General features: G+C 34.4%; 1 protein-coding gene across 1 annotated transcript; it reads left to right on the top strand.

Moving 5' to 3' along the window:
* Positions 1–1,017: 1,017 nt before the first annotated feature.
* On the top strand, positions 1,018–12,522 carry LOC106714200 (uncharacterized protein C05D11.1). Its single transcript, XM_045682901.1, has 18 exons — positions 1,018–1,306; positions 1,378–1,723; positions 2,350–2,452; positions 2,654–2,776; positions 3,138–3,251; positions 3,641–3,793; positions 4,286–4,555; positions 4,737–4,879; positions 4,997–5,105; positions 5,673–5,843; positions 6,267–6,503; positions 6,800–6,919; positions 7,111–7,400; positions 9,997–10,174; positions 10,851–10,994; positions 11,219–11,376; positions 11,999–12,151; positions 12,343–12,522. The coding sequence occupies exons 1-18, from the start codon at positions 1,168–1,170 to the stop codon at positions 12,398–12,400; spliced, it is 3,009 nt and encodes a 1,002-aa protein (XP_045538857.1). The 5' UTR covers positions 1,018–1,167; the 3' UTR covers positions 12,401–12,522.
* The last annotated feature ends 1,797 nt before the right edge of the window (positions 12,523–14,319 follow it).

Here is a 14,319-nt window from a genome sequence, read left to right as displayed (position 1 = left end):
CTATTAATTATATTTTAATTGACATAAAGTTAAGTATAATTAAGATTAATAAAATAGAGCACAGGATTTTACAGCAAAACTCTTGCCCACGGAGTAATTCATGTTGCGGCATTGAAATATATGATAAAAATTTGGTGATTCCTATCATCAAGCGGTTTCTAAAAAAGACATTAAAGCACCAGTCATGGTTTAGAATAATATGCGCTTAACTATACATTTGAAGAAAGAAAAAGCGAGAGAGAATTACCAAAGCTGTACCGAAAGAAAATTTGCAACATCTCCTCATGGAGATCATAGTAGATAGTCATCTACGATCTCGTTATACAGGTCATCATCGTGCTACTCTCTCTTCTACGGATGGTAGTAGTAGTAGTAGTACCTACTGATTTTTCCCTATCTTAGAAAATATAGTTATATACAGTTGTTAGTAGTTAGTCAAACTCAATAATTAACATACAAAATGTGACACTACAGGTCACGATCAAGGTTTAAATAAAAAAACTGTAATTGAAGGTTATACTTATATGTAATTTACGTCGTCTCAAATGTCGTCTTAAGCCATTATGCTTTATCTTATAATTATTTTAAACCGGGATTACTTTTCATTATTAATTTCACGCTGGCATGAATCATGAACATACACTTACTGATATTAGAAGTGAAGAGTTCTGTAGAACCATCTGTGTATTGTATTACAGCATTACTCCGAAAAGGGCAAACATTAACAGATGGTACAGAGCGTTTACTATCTTTTAAAGTGATAATTCGAATAGCATATGGTTTGAACCCGGATCTCTAGATTAGAAGTCAATTCAAAATAATTCAGAAGTTTGATAAGCTTTTATTTTTTCACACTCATTTGCTACTATTCCTGTGTGTTTTGTTTTAATATGCTCCTTACCGAAAGACCGCTGGATAATAATCATTGTAGTCTGCACGTTATGTTTTGTTCTTATCTATGGTTTGTAAATTTGTAATCTGTTGCAATGCAATTTTAATTTGTTGTCAATGTCAAATAAGTATTATAAATTCCAATTGGCCTGACTAATTTCTAGGCTAATTTAATATTTATTAATGCTTGAATGACACAAACAACAGTGCCGGCTACCAAGATTTACAAAGTTGTTTTGAAGTTTTATCTTTTATTTTAGCAAGCTAAGCCTAACAATGTCTCATTTTAAACTAATATCAACAACTAAAGCTTCAGACGTCATACCAGTGAACAAGTACGTGTCTGAAAAGACCGGCTTAAAAGTAATAATTGCTAATGTTGAAGGGCCTGTTGTAAATGGCTACTTCTGTCTTGGTAAGTCTATATAAATCATAATTTATGACAACAAGCACTAATTAATGTTACTTATAAGTGGTTTTCTTTAGCTACCGAAGCTCACGATGACGACGGTCTGCCGCATACGTTAGAACATCTGATATTCTTGGGATCAGAACGATACCCTTACAAAGGCATCCTCGATTTGTTAGCCAATCGGTGTATGGCTCATGGGACTAATGCTTGGACCGATACTGATCATACATGCTACACAATTTACACTGCTGGAGAGGAGGGGATGTTGACTTTGCTGCCCATTTACCTCGATCACATTCTTAGACCTACCCTCACTGAGGAAGGGTTTACAACGGAAGTGCATCATATTGATGGTGATGGTGAAGATGCAGGGGTTGTGTATTGTGAAATGCAAGGTCGGGAGAACTCAGCAAGCAGCAGGTTAGTTTTCAATTTAAGATTACATTTTAATAGCAAAGCCTGTATTAAAAATTTATAATATTTTGTACTCTTAGATCATAGTGATAGCAAACATGCTATAATATTAATTAATAGGGTAGGTAAATTACATTTTAGTAAGAATAGAAAGATATTAATAGTAGCCAAGTAACCCAATTCTCAGTATCTGGATTTAAAGCCATAGTTGTTGGATTTACAGCTAAGAAATATGTATGAAAGATGTTGGTATGTTTGGTTTGTGCTACAATGTGATAAGAACTTTTAACGATAAACCGTACAATGAAAATATACTGTAAACTACTTAGTAGATGAGTAATTACCTACAATAAAATGTGGTCTTTAGAATATATGTATAAAGTAATGCATTTGAACTTGAATGAAAATCAAATGAAGCTAAATAATATTTGCACAATTCAATATTTTATATTTGCTAATAATATGCACCATTACATACAGTACTGTACAAAAACAATGCACAGAAAGAGGATATATCCCCTCCATGTGATCCACCTCCCCTGCCCATTATTTTCTTATAAGAATATGCTTTGGCGGGAACTGTTGTTAGTAATTTCATTGGATAGCTCGATATCATGTTTATCTGTTGCTAGATGTGAGCTGCAATTATTACGTGCCATGTACCCTGACAGTGGATATTCTTCAGAAACTGGTGGTATTATGAAAAATCTAAGAACATCAACTAACAATACAAAAGTAAGCTACTACACCTTTTTATTAGCCGACTTCAAAAAGAAGGAGGTTATCATTCATTTAACAACCTGTAGCTAATGGTGTTGTGTGGCTACCCATGTGGAAAAGGAGTTTAATAAACTTCAGCTTCCTACACAAAAATTTGTATTTAAATAACTTTTGTAATTTATTAATGTCAATTTTAAATATATTTAAACGTTACAGGTTAGAAATTTCCATAAAAAATTCTATAGACCTGAAAATCTCACAATAATACTCACTGGACAAATAGCAGCTGAAGATGTGTTTAAAGCATTGTCTATTGTAGAAGACGACATTATAGCAAAGGTATGCAATTTTTTACTACAAACCTTGTAAGTCAAGAACTATACATTTTTATTGGGTAGCCAAAAAAAATTTGGCTAGGTTTATATAAGCACAGTAGGTATTGCCCGCGACTCCGTTCGCGCGTCTTTAAAAAAAACGTAATATGTAGCCTGTGTGTTCTTCCAGACTATGTGCCAAATTTCATCAAGATCCATTGAGCTGTTCCGTAGATACCTCCAAACAAACATCCATCCATCCATCTAAACATCCACATTTATAATATTAGTAAGATTAATTTACATTGTTAAACTATTTTTTAAAGTAAATGTATACTGCATTGTAATTTCTATTGGAAAATCAATTGCCTTATATTTTTTGGCAGAGGGAAAAAGAACCTCAAGAGGAATGGGTGAAACCGTGGCAGACTGTGCCTCCACCACCACATTATGGAGAGTACACTGTACAGTGGCCGGCAGATACTGAAGATTGTGGTCAGGTAAGAAATATATTATATAATATTATCTAATGTTCAAAGAATTACTTAGATTGAGGCTAATAAGAAAGGACTTCAGTTCTTAAATGAAATTGCTACAACCAAAGACGTCACAAATGCAATTTTAGTGTTTATCTAACTATAGAAATATTGATTGATGGGAAGGTAACATGGACTTAAGTCTCCGGCAAGGACACTCTTCAGAGGAAACGAATAATTGCTTCCACTTGACATCGTAGTATTTCACCAGTGGAGCCAGCCCATTCGGGCACTCAACAAATATTATTACGGGATCTACCACTGTCAGATCTATCTAATTAATTTTAATTTGTCTAAAGTTATTCATTAGGTGCTCGGCTTTACAATAATTTTTCCATTGTTGGCAAACAAAGGTGATGTTCGGTTGGCGAGGGCCACTGTTAACGGAGGCGAGTGCTATGAGAGAGTTGACGGCGTGCGCGGTTGTACTGCGCTACCTGTGTGACACCGCCGCTGCGCCGCTGCAGCGATGTCTAGTCGAGAGAGAAGATGCATTAGCGGGAGATGTAAGTCATACTTTTAACATATATCAAGTAGAAAGAGAATATGAGAGTCTCCTCCAACTTATTTTAACTTATTTTACGATATACTAAAAAATCAATCAATAAAATCCGTCAGTAATTTCTGAAAAATGTTATTTATAAAAAAAATAGTAATTGTTATGATTTGTAAAAAATGTAATCCTTTTGTGTCCTTATAATACACTAGCTGTCGCTCGCAAGTCTGTCCGCGCGGCATTTAAAAAAGTCTTAATAAGTTGCCTATGTTCTTCCAGAGTGTGTTCTACATCAAATTTCATCAAGATCGGTTTAGCTTTTCTGGAGGTACCTTCAAACAAACATCCATCCACCTATACATACATTCGCATTTATATTAGTAACATTATATTAAAACATAACCAATAAAATGCAAATGATATCATTTCATGACAGATCAAACAATAAGTTAAAAAGTGTATATTTTTTAAGAGTCTCATTTAAGTGTGTATATATTTTCAGGTGTCGTACAACTTAACAGAGAATTTAGTACCACTAATAAAGATAGAACTGGACAATGTACCGATAAAGAAACTGGAGCTTGCTCGTGATGATGCCCGCAAGTGTCTGTCCAGAGTATGTTCTGGTGAAGAGCCCATTGACTTGGAACGGATGAGGAGGCTGCTCAGGAAACAACTTCGGGAGAGCATTGCCAGCCTCGAGTCAGATCCACACCATGCTGTTGCCTTCAGATGTATCGGAGATGCTTTGTATTCACAGAACGAACAAGATGTAAGTGTGACACATTTAATGTAGTAATTTTTGTTGCCATTTATTCTTAATTGTGAAAATAAATGACCAGAAATTTCTTTTTATGGTCCATTTATTGACATATTTTATTTTTAAAATATTTATTATGACAAATTATTGGTGATGAATGTCGTTTGTAAAAAAACAATATTTCTGTTTACAGTTTATATCAAGAATGAACCCACAGCAAGTGTTAATGGAACTTCTAGAAGAAACCTCTGACTACTGGCTCGGTATTCTTAAGAAGTACTTCAACGAGGACCTGGTCACAATAGTCGGCTCGCCCAGCATCGAACTACAGAACAAGTTAGTGTAAAAGTTAATATTACTTTAGTATTTTTTTTACTTTGTATTGTATTCTATTTTATTTTAATTGTACAAATTAAAATGTTACTTTTTTTAATCAATTTTTATTATTTTTAGAATGTCCAATGAAGAAATTAAGAGAATAGAAGAACAACGAAAGAAACTGGGAGAAAGCGGCTTGGCTAAGAAAGCGGAGCAACTGGTCGCTGCCATGGAGTACAATGAGGTGAGAGAATAATGGCAACTTTAATTATTTTTATAATATTAAACGGTGGCATGGATTCATAAACAAACTAAATAGTACCTATACATTTTAATTAAAAAAAATATCTTAAACTTATTCTTGCTACTTAAAGTTTGGATACATAAAAGGACTTAAGTAAACCATACTATATGAGATAATAAGTAATTGGTACCCAGTATTTTTCTATTTTTTTTTCTACGGATCGGCAGTGGCTCAGGGGTTAAGCACTTGAATTGTCCTAAGTTCGAATCCCGCCATGTACAATGTGATTTTCGATTTACATATGTACATATATCCGACGTTCTTACGATGAAGGAAAAGAAGAAATTCAAAGATATGTGTAAAGTCAACCAACCAGCACTAGGCCATGGTAGTTGACTGTGGCCTAGTCACCCCCAACTTGGGGTAGGCTCCGAGCCCCTCAGTTCATCCCCGTAGAAAAAAATTGAGCTATATATCTATCTATCACTAAATTGAGCTGATGATGAAATTTTTTCTACGTAAAATGTGTTACAATAAAATATCTTACCATATTATTGTTGTTTCCAGCGACCGCCGCCAGAGGGCCTGCTGGCGTCAATTCCGGTGCCATCGTGTGACAACCTGAAGTGTCACAACATCACCACGTGGAGCACTGACAGCGAGCCCTGCCCATACTTTGACCTCAAGGAGGTCCCACTCTACACACGAGTACACAGTCTTAACACTAATTTTGTTTATGTAAGTTTTATACTTCGCGATTTATATGCAATTTCATTGATATATGACTATTTTTCAGTTTACAAAGCTCACATAAAAAAAAAAAAATAATAATAATAAATAAAAATAATTTTGCCCGCGACTTCGTCAGCGCGAAATTAAAAAAAGAAACTTAGTAAATAGCCTATGTGTTCTTCCATACTATGTTCTACATATGTGTCAAATTGTGCTAAGGTTAGATTAAAAATAATATTATATGGTTGTTAAGGATTCTTAAATTTTCTTATTTTCCGTGCAATTTTTTTAATTTTTTCTGTCATAAGAACCTTCTCCTGACAGTAACAAACACAACAAAAAAGTCATTCATTTATATATATATATATATAGATGTAGATAACAATAAACGTGTTTGAGATTTCTAAAAGTGTTCTTAACGATTTCCAGATAAACATAATCCTAGACACGACAAAGGTGGAAGAGAGCACTCGCAAGTGGCTGCCGCTGTTGCTGAACGGGCTGGCGGAGTGTGCAGTGCGGCGCGGGGACGTGCTGGTGCCACATGAGGAGGTCATCTCCACCACTGAGCAGCTGACGGTCATGTTCAGCAATACCATCGGCTTCGACCGTCCCGGCAACTTCTCTGTCGGACAGTTTGGGAACTTCGTACACATTGAAGCTAGGGTATGATAAACATTTTGAAAGAATATTTTGAAAAGAATGAAATAAAACAAAGTTCAAGCAAAATGTCAAAAGAATGACGAAAAAGGAACAAAAATTTAAACTAAATTTAATTTAAAAATAACGACAAAAAGAAAAAAATATTAAAAAAATCTTAAGCATGACCTAAGATTTGTTTAATAAATAATAAAATTAGATTCAGTCTAGTCTGAAAAATGTCGGCCGTGAATATCAACTATTCCTGTACATCGTTACATTAACGTACATTCATAAATGTGTTAATAATTGTACATATGCAGTGCGAGCCGGCTGACTACGTCTCAGTAGTACAACATCTGTATGAGGTCCTGTACGCGCCAGACCTCACCAAAGACCGTCTGCTCGTCTTCGCCCAGAGGATGATCAATGACGTAGCACAGGTACACTATCTCATTATTAACTAGATAGATTAGATCCTGCAATAACAATATTTGGGTACAAGAATGGACCGGATTCAAAAAATAAAACAAACTATCCCCCCTCCCCCACCTTTAAGGTCCAGCAAACTAGTACATGGGTTTCTTTGACCTATTCTAGATCCACTCCTAACAATATCAAGTCTTTTTTTCAGGTGCGTCGTAGTGGTAATAAGATGGTATACGACATGCTGCGTGATGCCCTCTACTGCTCCAACAGCAACGTGCACTGGTGCTCCGTGTTACGTCAGCACCACTTCCTCAAGGAGGTGGTGGAGCGGCTTGGAGGAGGAGGTGCTGAGGGCGCTCTCGAGGACGCCAAGCGCGCCTTGGCTGCACTAGTGCGCGACCCCTGGCTGCACCTCGCCGCTGACTTTGATAGATACAAACTGAGTACTGAACCCTGGAAGCAATTTGCCAGAGAGAACGAAATAATACCCCTCAAGTATGTATCAAGTTTATATGTTTCATCAAATTAAAAAAAAGAATTCCTCTCTGGATCAATAAATTGGATTATTTTTAATTAGTCTTATTGTTTTGTTTCAATTTTATAATAAACTAGCTGTCGCCCGCGACTTCGTCCGCGCGCAGTTAAAAAAAAAATGAAAAATAGATGTTGGCCGATACTCAGACCTACTGAATATGCTCACAAAGTTTCAAGAGAATCGGTCAAGCCGTTTCGGAGGAGTACGGGAACGAAAACTGTGACACGAGAATTTTATATATTAGATTTAACTAGTAAATAAAATGCCAAGCAAAGTATAGTTTGGATCGACTGTCAGATAATGAGGTTGTTTGATGGTTAAATTTTTTTAACAGATTATTATCAAGAAGAAAGATCGATTTTCTATGTTGTGGAAAAGATTAAAAAATATCTTTTTTTTTAATAATTACTATTTATCTATTTTTTAGCCGACTTCAAAAAGAAGGAGGTTATCAATTCGTCTGTATTTTTTTTTTTTTTTATGTGTGTTACCGCGATACTCCGCCCCTGGTGGTCCGATTTTGATGAAAAATATTTTAATCGAAAGGAAGTGCTTGCAGGTGGGTCCCATTTTTTTGTTTTTTTTTTTAAATAACTAGAAGACTAGTAGATTTTGAATATAGCTTCAAAATTTGTTGCGAAGATTAGGGACATTTTTGCTTTCAGCGCTTACGTAGGCTAAACTATAGGACCTACATAAAAATGATGTATGGCGAATTGTAGCTCTTTAAATGTGCTAAATAAAAGTCAGCGATAGCATATATCTATCTTTTATAGTTTTCTCACAATAACCATTTTTTTCTTCAGAAACATCAATTAAATTCATGCCCTATTTCCGACGCTATTATTCGAGTTCAGTATTAACCCTTATGTAAATAAACATGTTCATTATCAAGAGAATTTAATGTAGATTATATTTGCAATTGAAACTATATCATTCTGTCTAATAGTTTAGGAGATATCGTAAGAATAAAATTACGCGGAAACGAAAAATGCTACATGAAAAGCACAATTTTGCTTTCTGGACTTACGTAGGTCAAACTATATGACTTACATAAAAATGATATCTGGAGTAATTATAGATCCTTAAATTTGCTAAATAAAAGTCTTCGGTGGCATATATCTATCATCTATGGATGTCTCACAAAAACCATGTTATTGTGAACAAACTTCGATTAAAATGGACACGAAAAACAGCGCCGTAAGCTTACGGCACTATTATATTATATTCGATATGAATCCTTATCCAAATAAATATGTTTTATGGCAAGAGTATTAAATGCAGATTACATTAGCCTTTAAACTATGTAATTCTGATCAATAGTTTGGGAGATATTAAATAATTAAAAACTACGCGCATTCGAAAAATGCTAGTGCGGCGCGCGGCTGGACCAAATTAAAGGTACGCTACGATGTATTAGTTCGGTAATTTTCAATTTGTATACCGATTTTGATAATTATTTCATTGTTTAAAGGATAAGTGGTTATCTGCTGCATTCTAAATTAGTTTTTGAATTGAAATACACACATATCAAATAGGAAAGTCCTTTTCTTTATTTGTCTTATTTATGTCTTTATACGTATTAACGAAATTTGTAATTGAACTTCAAATTCACTAAAAATTGTGAAATAAAACAAAAATTTTAAGAAAAAAAAATAGCCGACTTCAAAAAAAAACAATCTCAAACAAAATGCACTGAAAAGTAACCTAAAAAAACCAATTTCAAACAAAATACACTGAAAAGTAACATAAAAAAACAATTTCAAACAAAATGCACTCAAAAGTAACCTAAAAAAAACCAATTCAAACAAAATGCATTCAAAAGTAACATAAAAAAACAATTTCAAACAAATTCACTAAAAAGAAACAAAATAATGTCATGAAAACTCTCTAAACTCTAGTAGTTAGTAGTAGGGGCTCAGTTTTCCGCAACTCCACGACAAGCGCGTATTTTGCGTGTCTCTAAACTGTAAAGAAAGTTCTCTTCTTTCTTGTAACATGTCTATATTGTATAATTATTGTTATTTTGGAGTCGGTTTCGGCCTAAGTAGGGACATAAATGTAAGTATGTCTAATACATCTCAAATATAAAATGTCATCTATTTACTTCGGCCGACACCGACTGCGAAATAACAATAATTATACAATATAGACATGTTACAAGAAAGAAGAGAACTTTCTTTACAGTTTAGAGACACGCAAAATACGCGCTTGTCGTGGAGTTGCGGAAAACTGAGCCCCTACTACTAACTACTAGAGTTTAGAGAGTTTTCATGACATTATTTTGTTTCTTTTTAGTGAATTTGTTTGAAATTGTTTTTTTATGTTACTTTTGAATGCATTTTGTTTGAATTGGTTTTTTTTAGGTTACTTTTGAGTGCATTTTGTTTGAAATTGTTTTTTTATGTTACTTTTCAGTGTATTTTGTTTGAAATTGGTTTTTTTAGGTTACTTTTCAGTGCATTTTGTTTGAGATTGTTTTTTTTTGAAGTCGGCTATTTTTTTTTAACATGAGCGTTAATCGTTAGGTTAAGTTATAATGAAGCATGTATACAGGCCCCGACTGTACTGGGACGCGGAGCTGATGCGGGGTGGTGCTGGTGGAGGCTTCGTGGTGGGTGTGGGCGGCATCGAGTCCTCGTTTGTGGCGCAGATGAGCCCCGGCCCACTGGGACACGCACCACAAGACCTCGCGCCATTGCTCGTCGCCCTCAACTACTTCACACAGCTGGAGGTACACTAGAATACAGTTGAACATGGATAAATGAGAATCCTTTATAAACTAGTTATTATCCGTCCGGACAGCCTCCTTATGCGAGAGGTTGGAGTTAGACAAATAAGCAAGAAACTACGAATTAACTTATCCTGGTTAGACTGTGCTTGTTTAATTATATAAAAAGGAATCTCTATATCCCTTGGTCACGCCATCACTCGTGAACGACTGGACTGATTTCACTTTTTTTTGTTGTGTTTGTTATTGTCAGGAGATAGTTTTTATGACAAAAAATAAAATAAAAATATAGATGGATGGATGGATAAATGGATGGATTATGATGTTTGTTTGAAGGTATCTCCAGTAAGGCTTAATGGATCTTAATTAAATTTGGTATAAATATAAAACATTGTCTGAAAGAACTTATAGGCTTACATATTAGGTTTTTTTATAATTCCGCGCAGACGAAGTCGCGGGCGACAGCTAGTTTTTATATATTTCTTTACATGCATACATACAAGTCCACTGCGCCACAGATATTCAATTCTGATTATTGTTATCTCAGTTTATTTTAAATAATGTTGCAAAATATGTCAGTTAAGAAAAGATTTAAGTTCTAAAAGATTCCTTAACCTAATGGTTGTATATTAAGATTAATAAGATTTGTATTTAAATATTGTTTAATATATGTTTTCAGGGTCCGATGTGGCGTCTGATCCGTGGTGGTGGTCTGTCGTACGGGTACAGCGCACGCGCAGCCTCCACTGAGGGTCGTCTCGTGTTCTCATTGTACCGCTCTGCCAACGCACCTGCAGCATATGTCAAGGCCAAGACCATAGTTGTATGTATATTTATACTCTATACATGTTTCACATGCGAGTGATGTCATTAGAAAGAAAATATTCTTTTTAAAATTATAAGGTGGTAATTGTGGTGGTGTTGGAATGTGTTCCCATCCTTTACGTCCCTTCCTCCGTCAAATCCGTTTCCCTTCCCATCATAAAAATATCAGTTAAAAAGATCTCGCTTTGGATGCTTTCAATTGAATATTGAATGTTCCAATAGGAGGAGTACCTGAAGGAGAAGAAGTTCGATGCGGAGTTGTTCGCGTCTGCGCGCAGCACTGCGCTGTTCGAGGTGGTGGAGCAGGAGAAGTGTCCAGCTGATGTGGTGCACCACTCGCTGCTCAACTACCTGCGCCGCGTCTCTCCTACCTACAACAGGTCGGTGATACAGTAGCTTCATTTAACACATTCTGTGCCACGGAACGGCTTTTCTACTTCATTATTGTTGTAGCATTTGATGTGTTAAATATCTGTGTTATATTGTACTATTCGTTGACATTATTTCATATTTAGGTAGTTTCCGTAAGATAATCTGTCGCTGTATGATCATCTCTTATAGTTTTTTTAAGTATATTTACTACTAAATGCAAATGCTTAATGTGTTGCAGCAACTTTATATATTAACTAATATAGGAACGGATAAAACACTCACATACATATGTCCGGTGTCGGCACCGACTAGTTTCGAGCCCTACGGGGGCTCTTCATCAGGGTTAGTGGGACTGGTATTATTTCGCGGACGCGGCCCGTCGCTCACTGCGCGCTTGCGCTCTTATGACGCATTTTAAGGGGTGAGGGGGGACGATGTTGTTGATGAGGTTGATACTAAAGTGCCATTGGTGTTGTTGTTCAAGTTGAAGGGCCCCCGATGGGCTTGAAACTAGTCGGTGCCGACACCGAACATATGTATGTGAGTGTTTTAGCCGTATCCTATAAAGTTAATGATAATGTCTCACGAATGTTTGAATAATTTTACTTTATATATATTGTTGTATGTCAGGGAACTGGTGCGCGCGATTGCGGCTGTGGACGAAGATAGTGCTGGTGCTGCGGCGGCGCGCTGGCTGCCCGCGCTGTTTGATCCCGCAGCAGGTACACTGGCGCTCGTCTGCCATCCCACCAAGGTCGGCGATCTACAGGCCGCCTTCCAAAAGTGAGTTAAAACTATTTTTCATGACTTTAACAGCAGGAACCCTCTTTCAAACTTATTTAATTTCTATACATACTACAAAAGGAATTCAGTCTAACTTAAGAAATGTTATGTTAGTTAACTGCTGTGGACAGTTCTCTTGCTGCAGAGACCTAATATTTGTTTTTTAATAATCTAAAATATATATTTTCCAGGATCAATATTAATTTGGATGCATTCGAATCAATGGAGGCGTCTCATTTTAATAAATAAGCGCAACAAACTGTACTTTTGTTATTTGTAAAATAAAGTGAATAAATAATGTAATACAAGAAATAATCCACACTACTGCTTGTTTGTGCCTTATACAAATGAAAGTGTTGGTTTTATTTGTAAGGATCAGTTTTATATACATTTGAATTGAATATATTAATATTGTTTGCATATAACTGTATAAATAAAACGATATAGTTATTGTGATGATTTATTTATCACCCTCCATCTTAAAGCCTTAATTTATGTCTATACAAAAAATATAACTTAAATTTAATCAGATATTTTAGTAAACATTTATTTATAAATCATCTCACAACCGCTGCAACATCTTTTTTGTAAAATTCAAATCCATTCATAGAATAATATCAAGACATCAACATTGTTTGCATTTGAATCCGAAACTTTAACAAATTATTACACAATACAATTATAAAGGCTCTGCCTTCAATATTACATATGTTTGTCGAGTTCGTAAAATGTCTACTTGAGCGCTTAACTAAGTTTTTGTCTCAAATAATTATTTGTAAAGTTTTTTTTATATTAATATTTACTGATAACTACAATATTGTTTTTATAAATTACTCCATGTCTTAAAATATTAATGATTTTTGCTATCAAATTTGGTTGCATTATAATTTCATTTAGCTTAAAAAAATAAACTGGCCTACATTTTATAACTAACTAGTAGGCCATTCTATTGTTCGTTACAACTTCTAACATGATGACGTCATTTGAAATATATTACTTTACATAAAGCGTTACTTAAACAATATTATAATTAAAAATTGTACATGCAATGTTATATTTACATTTCCATATTGTTTTGCAACGGACTCAATGATTATATTCCCGTATAACAAAAATACATAATACCTATATGATAATGCATCTCAAAAGCACCAAAATAGTTAATAACAAATGTAAAGTGTGTAAAAATGTTTAAGATCGTATTAAACAAAGTATCAAACAAGTAAACAAACAAGCTATTTTTTATAAACTAATTGAATACATACTCAAACAATATAAAGGTGCTTTGAAGATGTAATTTGGTAAATATATCTAAGCCTAACAACTTACGACACCAAAGTGACGAAATACAATTTCCTAATAGAAAAACGACTAATTGGATTAATAAAATTACAACTATGTTATAATAAGAAGAGGCGGCCCCGGTTTCTTTACGATCGCTTGCGCCTCCGACTTGTCACCTCACTTCTTTGTCACTACCTTTTAATAATTGTCCCAAAATTATAAGACAACTTCTAAAACAGGGATCCCCAAAATATTTTGGACAAGTGACCCCCTTTTACAAAACAATCTGTTACCTTCAGATCCCCCAAATGGCCAAATTACCTACTTTTAAGATCAATTATTATTATTATTCATTCTGATTTAGGTCAATAGAAGACAAAGTGAGAATTAGCAATGCTTTAAGTTCTCTTTGGGAATTCCTGGTCTAAAGAATGTATCTAAATGGCAACATCATACTAAAAAAATGAGAGGAGAATCATTTATTGTATTAGTAAATAAATTAACCAATTATTTAACATGTCCTGTGAATTAACTTTAATATCTGAATATGTTAGTGACATTGAATGTTGTAATAATAAAATAATTATATGTAAATAATAGTAAATAAAGCTGTTTAAATATTAATAAGACATCATTGGTTGTGTTGTGAAGGAATGTTAAACGAAATACATTATTGAATTAAACACATGAATTATAAGAGATTGAGTCTTACAAAAACCGACGCCACAATATCTCGCAATTAAATAATTTCTATCATAAAATTGCTATAATATTTACATTTTTTTTAATATTTCTAATTTTTAAAAAGGCATATCTTTTGCAGGTACAATTGCGACTTTCGATTATTTAAAAGAACAAACTTTACTTGACTGTTTTTATAAACA

This window comes from Papilio machaon, chromosome 1 (assembly GCF_912999745.1).
Source record: "Papilio machaon chromosome 1, ilPapMach1.1, whole genome shotgun sequence".
In the NCBI taxonomy this organism is placed as follows: Eukaryota; Metazoa; Arthropoda; class Insecta; order Lepidoptera; family Papilionidae; genus Papilio; species Papilio machaon.
The sequence above is the reverse complement of the archived record's forward strand: the minus strand, read 5'-3'. Positions and strand labels throughout refer to the sequence as shown.

Excerpts from the sequence above, each read along its gene's own strand:
- LOC106714200 (XM_045682901.1), top strand. The coding sequence starts at position 1,168 with ATGTCTCATTTTAAACTAATATCAACAACTAAAGCTTCAGACGTCATA. Across the intron at positions 4,880-4,996 it reads AGCATCGAACTACAGAACAA|AATGTCCAATGAAGAAATTA; the intron begins GTTAGTGTAAAA and ends TATTATTTTTAG. Across the intron at positions 7,401-9,996 it reads AACGAAATAATACCCCTCAA|GCCCCGACTGTACTGGGACG; the intron begins GTATGTATCAAG and ends GCATGTATACAG.